The sequence below is a fragment of the Vombatus ursinus genome, unplaced genomic scaffold (assembly GCF_900497805.2).
Source record: "Vombatus ursinus unplaced genomic scaffold, bare-nosed wombat genome assembly UNPS02014810.1, whole genome shotgun sequence".
NCBI classification, from domain to species: Eukaryota; Metazoa; Chordata; class Mammalia; order Diprotodontia; family Vombatidae; genus Vombatus; species Vombatus ursinus.
In genome coordinates, this window is record NW_020954588.1 from 27,549,817 (window position 1) to 27,560,775 (window position 10,959).

Consider the following 10,959-nt stretch of genomic DNA (forward strand, 5'->3'; position numbering starts at 1 on the left):
TCCCTGAAAGGATCCGGGAGCCCTCTGGGGTCTCCAGACCAGATGTTGAAAACCACTATTTTAGGCAAGGATAAGTTGTGGAGAAGGTGCCTATACCAATGAAATCATACAGCCATAGGCCCTGCCCTCAAGGGGCATATATTCAACTGAGGAGATCCAAGTGTTCTACAAATAAGTAAGTACAAAGCCTAATCAAAGTTAGGCAAAGTAACATCAGGGGGCAGACTGGTATTGACAGCTGGGGAGTCAGGATAGGTCTTATGGGGGAGGTGGTACCTCAGGTATGCTTGAAGAAAGCTACTAGGGTTTCTGTAAATCAAAAGTGAGAAGGCAGCATCTTGGAAGTGAGGCAGCTAGGTGGCACAGTGACTAGAGCTCTGGGCCTGGAGTCAGGAAGAGCTGAGTTCAAATCCAGCCTTATACTAGCTATGTCACCCTGGGCAAGTCGCTTAACCCTGTTTACTTCAATTTTCTTTTCTGTAAAAATGAGAATAATGGCATCTACCTCTCCCTCCCCATTGGTTGTAAGGATAAAATGAAATAATATTTATAAAATGTTTTACAAACCTTAAAGAAATGCACACATATATACATATCTCACTACTTACATATATGAAGGAAGCCACTAGGGTTTCTGTAAATCAGAATACTATATAAATGCTAGCTATTGTAATGCTAATGCTGGCTTTTAGGCAAAGGCACAGGCAGGAAATAGAATTCATGTCTAGCAAATGGCTAGCAGACCACTTTAACTGGGACGGAGAATGTGTGAAGAAGTGTGAAGGACAGCAGGAGGCAGACTCTGGTGGGCTGGAGATTCGGCTGAGGATTTTGCATTAGTTCTAGACATTGTTTTTCTTGTTTGGAAGGAAGCATGCCCAATAATCAAAGGCAGGCAGCTGACTAGAACAGCAGGATTGTTTCTCTCTTCTCACAGTAGCTTTATTTTCAATTTTTATCAATAACTTGTATTTTTTCCATTACATTGATTTCCAAATAAGTCTTTTCCTCATCCCCTGTCCAGAGAGCCGGTTAATCCCTGGATTCTTGGTGCCCTTGTGACCTTGGGAAAATCATTTCTCTTCTCTTGGCCTCACTAGCCTCCTCTGTAAAATGTGGGGGCTGGAGTAGATGGCCTGTTGGGTACCTTCCAGTCCCAAAAATGTGATTTCTTGCAGCAGATTGTAGCTTTATTTCTAGACAATGGCCTGGCAGAATTCTCCTGGCTGCCTGCAGGAGCACAGCCCTCAGGACGAATTACAAAACAGCCGCTTTGACTGCTCTGTTTTGATACTGTCTCCATAATGTTTTCTTGTTAGGTATCTCAGCCTTCGGGTCCTTCCCTACAACTGTCAAGGTGAGGTTGCCTTATCTTTCCAGTCATTTCCGACACTTTTGGATACTTGGTTCACTTCATTCCCTGGGAGCTGAGAAGCATCTGGTTTCACTGGCTACCCCCATCTGCCACCTAAGTAGAAAGATAATGAACAGGCCCTGTCACTTAGTAAGAGTTTGAGAGAAGGTGTGCAAAGGGAAGGTTGTGGCCCCTTCACAGCGTGGGAAGCTTCTTAGATTTCAAAACTGTTCTGAGTTGAAGCTGGCCTTTCTCAGGAAACCTGGACTCTAATTAAGAGTTGAATGGAATCTGAGAAAGTAAATGGGTCTTTCGTTTCTTCTCATTCTTCTGTCATCCACAATTTAAAACCACTGAATCTATTTCCAGAACATTTAGCCTTAGGATGATTGGGTTTGCCGTTCCCGGAGGAGAGAAACAAGGGTGTTTAAATCAGGAGACAAAAAGGTATTGATAAATATTTCTGATGATCCAACAAGCGTGTATTTCCTAGATGTGACTTGGGTGGTTATTTATCAGGTGGAGGATTGGGAATTCACCACTGAAGTGCCCCATGCGTTTCAAAGGACTGGGGGCAAATCTAATTCATCATGTACAATGGCGCCACCTAGTGGCTTTGATGTGGCATTTTCACACTGCTTGCCTCCCATTTAAACAGTGTATTTTGAAGAGGGTTAATTGGTCACCAGTGAAAGTGAGAAGGAGGCGAGGGCGTCCCAAATGCCTGCTACTCACGTGATAATAATAGCTAGCATTTATCAAGTGCTTTCCACAATTGTTTGCGCGTAGTCTTCCCCGTGTGAGCTCCTGGAGAACAGGAACTGGTTTTTGTCTTTCTTTATATCCCTAGCACTTAACACGATTCCTGGCACATAGTAGGTGCTTAGTAAGTACTTGCTGACTGACTTTGAGGTTTGCAAAACGCTTTATATATATTATTTCAATTCTGTGAAGTAGAGGCTATTATTATCCTCATCTTACAGATGAGGAAACTGAGGCCCAGAGACGTGTTCTAGTGCTTTATGTTTCAGTTTAAAACACCCTGAGAAGCAGTTTGTTGTTTGATATTAGGAAAAACTTCCCAGTTCTTAGAGTGATCCCAAATAGAATGGCTATGGCCAAAGCTAGTGGCCACGTCCCGCCCCCATCCCCTTCACATTGGCAGTTTCCAAGCTAACGCTGGATGACCAGTTGTCAGGGATGGTGTAGAAGACATTCCCATTCGAGTATGAGTTGGGCTAGATCAGTACTCCTTTAGCCCTGAGTGCCTAATTGTATTTTGATGAGTGTTAAGTGGTCACTAAGAACCGAGAGAAGAAGAAGGTCAGGACACTTGAAAAACAGTCATTGAAGGGGTTTCCTTTTGGACTTTTTTTCCCCCAAAACACCCTAGTTCAAAGGTGGCCACATCCATGTTATTTCCTTTATCCATTCCTTTTAGCAAACAATTACTTGTTTTCTTTGATTGTATTCTAGTTCCACATCTTGATATCTGATTTGCACGTTGGATCTGGGGATGGAGGATAATGATTTTTCATAATCATTGTGGAAATGATTGGCTTGTTTTGGGGATATACTACCTAGAAGATGGTAACCAGAAGATCTCTGGGGTTTTAGCCCTGATGTACCATGAATGAGGATGTGTGTGTGTGTGTGTGTGTGTGTGTGTGTGTGTGTGTGGTCTTGGTAGAGTCAGTCAGCCTCTGTGAGTTTCCATTTCTAATTTTCCTTTGGTAAAATAAAAGTGTTGTGGGGCTTTCCCTCCAATCTAAAAATTCTTCTGATTCTAAGACTCAGATTTCCTATCATTATTGCCCCAAAGTTTGTAGTTTTTTCAAGTCAGTGAAATTCATGGGGATGGTGTCAGCATCTTTGTCTATAGTGTGAAGGGAGTGGGATTTCATGCTGTGTAAGGTCCTTCCCAGCTCTGACATTCTATCAATGTCTCTAAGGTAAAATGCTGCTGGAATGTTAGTCTTCCTCTTAAATAGCTTTGAATCCTGATGCTCTTGTCCCACTTACCAGGATGACAGTTATGTCTTGAGCTTGTTGAACTGGTCTGATGGTGAAATTGCCGATTTTCTGGGTTAAGGATCAGGATAGAACAGAGATCACTTTAGATAGACTAAAATATGATACATTTAGTTAGAGGAAATTATGAGAAATAACAATGGTAATTCTAGGTCATTAGACTTTCTAATAAAAAAAAATTGCTTCCAGTAGATCTAATCATGGCTAAGCACAACAGAGTAATTCAATTATTTTCTCTGACAGTTTCAAAATGCATGAAGTTGTCAGTAAGGCTAGGAAATTCCCTAATCAAGAAATTCTCTAAATAAATACTGGTTTCTGAAAATTAATTCCAATAATGTGTTAATGCATTCTTCATGAGTAATGGAAGTCTTCCTGTCCATGTCACCCTTGAGCAACTCTCTTCCCATTTGTGGGTATCAGTTTCTTTGGCCTACAAAATAAGGGGGGGGGACTAGATGATCTCCAAAGTCTGTCCAGCTCTCAATCTGTGATCCCAAAGTTTTGATGTACTGAAAAAGAAGTTGTTTGGGTTTATGCTTTTTGTCATAACTCATTATCATTCTAGATTTGGAGGACATTTCCCAAATGAATCAGATTGGCCAGGAAGTGGTTAAAGCAGGAGTTCTTTACCTTTTTATTTTTTGCATCATGTACCCCTTTTGCAGACTTGTGAAACCTATGGACTTCCGTCTCAGAATGATGCTTTTAAATGCATAAAATAAAATATACAGGATTACAAAGGAGACCAATTCTATTAAAATAGTTATCAACATATTTAAAAAACAAGTTCATGGATCCCCGTTTAAGAACCCCTAACTTAAAAGCTTAGGCCTTCCTTATGTTGCATTGAACTTACACAAAGGAAGACTTCAGAAGCAGATTAATATACATATACATATATCTATATATCTGTATATCTATATATCTATATATCTATATGTGAGGGCAGCAGCCGGTATCTTCAAATCAGGCCTGGAAAGGGTAATGCCAGGATAATCCAAGCAAAAGAGCTTAATGATATAGGCTGGGCAAAAGCCTCTCAATTTCAGCCAGGGCTATGGGTTTTATAGGGAAAAGCAGGGGTCTTGTGCAGGCTGTCTGGTTTCCCTTCGCTGAAAGTAACAGCAGGGACATGTTGGAAATTGGTCGGTGAGGCCCCAGTTGGATGGGCATGGACCATGTAAGTTTCTAGGTGGAAAGAGTATGGTCATTTTCAGAAAAGGTCGGGGAAGTTGTATGTGAATGTATCTAGAAGAGAAGGCAGCGTCTCACCAGAGAGGCTAGGCACCCCACCCCTCCCCAAAGCAAAGCAGTTTTTTTGGACTACAAACTTTCCCATCTCCAGTTGGTCATTGATTGGTTTCAAAATGAGCCTTCCCTGTCTTCTGTCTGCACACCAGTCACTTTCAGGAGCAGAGCTGCCATGATCTTTAAATATATAGGTCTTTTGTCTCCACAGATACAGACTGGTCCCACGGGTTCATTTTCCTGAGCAACTCTATGATCTAGAACGTGCTGCCAAGTACTTCCTGCAGCCTCAGGTCCTAGAGAGGTATTCTGTCGACCCAGCGAGAATAGCCATTTCTGGAGACAGTGCCGGCGGAAATTTGGCTGCAGCTCTGGGTCAGCAGGTAACATGGCCAAGAAGGAATGTCTGCTTTTTTATTTTGCTCCGCTGTTCTGTTTCGTGGCTTTCATGGCAACAGCAGGTTCCTTGCGAGTTGGTAGGGTTGGAAGGATCTGTCCAAGGTGCTGTCTCCATGACCTAGAGAGTAGTCTTAGAAGACTATTTCAGGAGGCCCTATGGATCAGACCCAGGAGCACTAGCTCTGTAGCCAGATCCCACCACAGATTTTTATTATCTATATTCCCTTAGGCAAGTTATCCTATAGGCCTCAATTTCCTCATCTGTAAAATGAGGTCAAACTAGATCCTTTCCAGCTCCAAATCTAAGATGCCATGACTTCTTTGTTAAAAAAAAAAAGAAGAACAACAACAACAACATTCTGGGCCAGCTACATGGTGCAGTGGATAGAGCACTGGCCCTGGAGTCAGAGGGACCTGAGTTCAAATTCGGCCTCAGACACTTACTAGCTAGCTGTGTGACCCTGGGCAAGTCACTCAACTCCCATTGCCTCCAAAATACAAAAAAAAAGGACATTCTAAATGAATAGAGTGTAACCTAGAGGAATAGAGACAGCTATTATATAGAAGATATATTATATATATTATATACAGCTATTATTATAATAGAGTGCTGACCCGAGAACCAGGAAGAGCTGAGTTAAAATCCCACCTCAGACTTACTAGCTGCATGATCCTGTCCAAGTCACTTAACTGTCTGCTTCAGTTTCCTATAAGGAAACTGGAGGGGACTTCAGTTGCTATCTGTTCCATCCCCTTCATTTTTTTTTGTTTTTTTTTAATTAATTTATTTTGAATTATCAACAATCACTTCCATAAGCTTTTGAGTTTTAAATTTTTCTCTCCCTCCCTCCCCACCTCCCTCAGATCTGATATAGGCTATACATATACATTCCTATTAAACATATTTTCACATTAGTCATGTTGTAAGTAAGAATTAGAACCAATAGGAGGAACCACCAGAAAGAGGAAACAAAACACAACAGAAGAGAAAAAAAAATAGCAAATAGTGTGCTTCAATCTGCCTTCGAACTCCGTAGTTCTTTCTTTGAATATGGATAGCATTTTCCACCACGAGACCTTTGGAGATGTCTTAGATCCTCGTATTGCTGAGAAGGGTTAAGTCTATCAGTATTAGTCATCACACAACATGGCTGTTACTGTGTACGACGTTCTCCTGGTTCTGCTCACTTCACTCAGCATTAATCCATACAAGTTTTTCCAGGTTTTACTGAAGTCCACTTGCTAATCATTTCTTATAGCACAATAGTATTCCATTACATTCATATACCACAACTTGTTCAGCCATTCCCCAGTTGATCCCTTCATTTTACAGATGAGAAAAATTTAAGTGTCTTGGCCAAGGATGCTTAGGTAGTATTTGAAGAAGCATGATTTGCACTAGGATCCTCTTACTCTGTAAGTACACTGAATTGTACTGAACAGTTTTCTGCTTTATTACCTTTCCCCTCTCTTACTTTTTTCATGCTTCTTAAGGGTGAGTATTGAAAAAGAAGAGGGCAAAAAGGCAGTTCAGCAAAACCAGCCAATGCATCAACCGAGCCTGTCAGTCTCTTCAGTATTCTGTACCCATAGTCCCCCACCTCCACAAGGAACTTCCTTTTAAATGATGTTTTAATTATATTACATTTAATTATATTTTAAATTATCATCAGGGTATGATGTATGTGAATGATGTCAGACAAGATCCCATTCTGTTCTTCCCTCACAGTTTAGCAAAGATGACACCTTCAGGAATAAAATCAAGCTCCAAGCTTTGGTCTACCCAGTCCTCCAAGCTCTTGACTTCAACACCCCATCCTACCAGCAGAATGTGAACTCCCCAATCCTGCCCCGTCTCGTCATGGTCAGATACTGGATCGACTATTTAAGAGGGAACCAGGATTTTGTCCAGGCCATGGTGGTCAACAACCATACCGCCTTGGATGTGGAGCAGGCCACCGCTCTCAGGGCCCGGCTCAACTGGCTTTCCCTCTTGCCCGCATCCATCACCAAGGATTACAAACCTGTCGTGCAGACGGTGGGCAATGCTCAGATTGTCCAAGAGCTCCCCCAGCTCCTGGATGCGCGTTCAGCCCCGCTGATCGCTGACCAGGAGGTTCTTCAGAACCTGCCAAAGACCTATATCTTGACCTGTGAACATGATGTCCTCAGGGATGATGGTATTATGTATGTCAAGCGCTTGGAGAATGCTGGTGTGGATGTGACGCATGACCACTTTGAGGATGCCTTCCACGGCTGCATGATTTTCACTTCCTGGCCCACCAATTTCTCAGTGGGAGTTCGGACTAGGGACAGCTATATCAAATGGCTGAAGCAAAACCTATGAAGAGAGATGCATCCCAGAGAGGGCACCAACTGCCATCACTCGGGATCAGTAAGCACTTTCTGACTTCTCCCGGGTGATCACCAGGCCGTGGTGCTTCTTGCCCGGGAGAAGTCAAGTGATGAATTTTGATGAGCTTGACTAATCTCTATCAGTAGAGAAGATATGAATCTGTTTCCCAAACTGGACTAACCAGCCTTCTGTTCCACCCAGATGGCTGCCAAGGTCCCAAACTACCAAAGGATTCTGGGAAAGCATAATCTTCCTCTGGAAGTGGCTCTTTATACCAGAAGACCTTTTATGAAGGAAAACTTGACAGTCTCCTCTAATGAATTTTATGTAAATCTGGTTCCCTTTTGCAAATAACTTATTTATAAATCAGTTGACTACTTAAAGGTCTAAAATACACCCTTCCATCTCACTCCTACTCATTAAATGCCTTTGTTCCTCTTTTGCACAGATGGTCTTTCTGGTAGGGACACAGGCTTCATTCCTCCCAAGCTTGGATAATCCACTAATCCTTTGGGATTATACTCTTTCTTTAAAGTTGACTTTTAACCACAGTTATTAGAGAAAACATTATTAATGTGTTAGTATGGTTTACACTGGATTTTGTACATAGTTAAGAGTTTTTGTTTTCATGTGACATTAGAGTACATGCAATCTCTATGGGGTGGGGGTGGGGGGGTGGAGAGGGGTTTGGGGGTAAATGTATTTCATTTGAGAATGAACTTTCTATAGATAATAAATGGAAAAGGCCCATCCACTGAAAGATTAATTTTAATATGTAAGTATAAATGACCTACAAGAAGACGTATACATGTATAATGTGTGAGCAGGTAAGAGGGCACATTTACTACCGGGCTAAAGTTATGGCAAAATCCCTGAGAGCACTTACAATCTAGTTTTGAAATTTCTTAACTCATCCATTCGTGATGTGACTGAGATTTTTTGATTGGGAATATTCTGATGCATTAGGCGTTTGGTTGATTTTTTTTTTTTTATGAGTTTGCCATTCTCCAAGGTGATGTTACAATCCGGGCCATGTTCATGGGGCATTAATGCATACGATGTCAGGAAATTGATCAGAGTGGATTCTAGTCCCATGAGAAATTGTCATGGTGTTTTTGATGAATGCATACATGCGAGTTTAAATAGTTACAGACCAAAGTTTCTGCAACCACTCATTGCAGAAGTTTCAAATTTTTGTCACTTAGTGATTTGGGCTTATCCTGACTTAGGTGCGTGGGAGAATATGATGGTAAATTCCCTTCTGGGCACAAAGGGCACAATCTATCTCATTTGTCCCCTCTCCCTGTAGTATTTTCCTCTGTCCCAGGGAGTACTCCTGAGCACAAAAGAGAACATTCTGGAAAAGGTTCTTCTGCCCGTAATGGACTATCCCGAACAGGCCATCTTTTCCAGTGGAACTATGTCCCAGGCTACTGTGGCAGCCGTCTGCCTCTGTGTCTGTGGGCCATACCCATTGCCACCTGGGGACTTACCTAAGGGAGCATAAAGGCACTGCTTATACATCTGAGGAGCAGAAAAGGCATTCCCCTAGTGATAAGGAATAGATAACCTTCCCTCTCTTCCCTTGTGACAGCCAGCTTCCTATCACAGGTCAGGACCATGGCAAAGGGGGTGTGGGATAGAAGAAGCTTAGGGTAATAGATACAGGCAACATTATCCATTTTTTATTGCATTTGATGAGCCAGAGGCCACAAAGCATTTCTCATTGGAAACAAGAATAACAACAACAATAAATAAAAGATACATACACGTATGTATCTCTTATAGATACACATCTATTTGATCAGATAGATGTTGCTCATAGCCCATTCCTTCATTGTTCCTCCCCAACCCCACTCCTCCCAGGGCATTACTGGACATAAATATAAGCTGTTACTGTTCCACCAAAGATTTGATTTGTAGAAACTTGGGATTTTAACTTTGGCCCTGTAAAAAAAACCACCGCTTATAAAAACTGTTGTTTGTTTTTTAAACTGTGATTGAAAGACCAAAGTTAGAGTCATTTTTAATGGTTTTTGCTGCTAATGTAAGAAATATCTTAAAGATATCACATTTCTTAAGAGCTTCTGAAAATCACATCTTTTAGAATTGTAAAGAAGACTCCCCTGGGGGACCGAGTGATCAGGTTCAGACAGTAGACCTCCCACAGAAATTTTTTTATTTCACTAAAAATAGATGATTAAAAATGTATGTGTTGCCAATCTTCTATAGACTATGGACTTGAATTAGGCTGAGAAAGCTGGCCTTATCCTAATTTTCCCCCCAACTCTTGCTAGAAGGAAATTCATAGACTTGTAGAATTAGAACTGAAAAGACTATAAAGACCTGGTCTGTTTCACAAATGAGGAAACTGAAGCACAGAGATTTTTTTTTCAAGCGATTTGCCTAAAGTTACATACATAGTTCTTGGAGTGATGACAATTAGTGATCATGGACACACTAAAAGCTTTAAGATCAGCTTGAAAACTTGGAGGAATTTTTATGAAGAGGGTTCTCCAGTGGTCATTTTTAGACACTATTTTTTTTTTCTTTTTAAAGAAGTTTTATTTAGATTTTTAAAGCTTTACACATTGCTTCAATGCTAGAGGCTCTATTTGTTTTTTTTTCTGTTTTATAAAAACATGTTTTATTTTTAAAAATTATTTGTTCTTTCCTGATATCAATGTTGTGTGTGTGAAGTGTGAAGAAAAAGTCTTCAGGAAGTTAGGTACCGGAAAAAAAAAAGTTAATGATAAATTCATTTGAATGTTTTAACTTTTACATGTGAAGAATTGAAGAGCAAGCAGCTGGTGTACTTTGCTTTAGGGCTCTGCATGACCTTTGGCCTTATTTTGTTTGTTTTTTTGTTTGTTTTGTTTTAGTTCCTAACCTAGAAAAGGGAATAAAGAAAAAGAATTACAAAACAAAAATGATTAGTGTGTGGTTTATAAAACGAAAATTCAGTTAATCCTGAAGCAACTGTTTCATTTGCACAGTATCTGAAAACAAAAAGGCTGCACTTTTGGTAGCTTGAGGTACTCAAGGTAATTCAAGATAACTTATGACTTCTTCTGGACTCTGACAAAGGCAGACCTGAATTTGTAGTAGGAAGATGCAGAAACCAAGGCCATATCCAAATGTCTTGGGCCACTAGGGAAATTCAGTTTCCTTTAAAATATGGGTGGGTGGGTCTCCTTTTGCTACAGAAGTATCATTTCTGAGAAGATGTATATAAAGTTCTTTGCAAACTTTGAAAGTAGCCATGACTTTGTTATATAATATATGTGCATAATAGCATGACTTTTATTGTTCTGGAAGGCATGGAAAATTCCTTCCCCTGGTGCAATAGCAGTTCTTAGTAACTTAGTATTGAAGGATGGATTCAGAACTCGGCATCTTTCTTATTTAACCAAAGCATTTTTTATTACTTAGAGTCATAAGGGAAGAGCACTAATGAATGCCGTGACCATGAGCTTCAAGAGCTGAACCGAAGTCTTCACTCACAAGACTTGAATATTTTTGTAGTCTCACAAGACTGAGTTGAATTTCACAAGAATGAATTTCATAA

At 40.7% G+C, this 10,959-nt stretch overlaps 1 protein-coding gene across 1 annotated transcript in view; it reads left to right on the top strand.

Moving 5' to 3' along the window:
- Nucleotides 1-8,046, top strand: part of NCEH1 (neutral cholesterol ester hydrolase 1) — a 46,501-nt gene extending 38,455 nt beyond the window's left edge. Inside the window, exons 4-5 of the mRNA XM_027875958.1 lie at nt 4,848-5,019; nt 6,765-8,046. Of these exons, the coding sequence (XP_027731759.1) occupies nt 4,848-5,019; nt 6,765-7,382 (790 nt within the window). The 3' untranslated portion in view covers nt 7,383-8,046. The remainder of the gene's footprint in view (nt 1-4,847; nt 5,020-6,764) is intronic.
- The last annotated feature ends 2,913 nt before the right edge of the window (nt 8,047-10,959 follow it).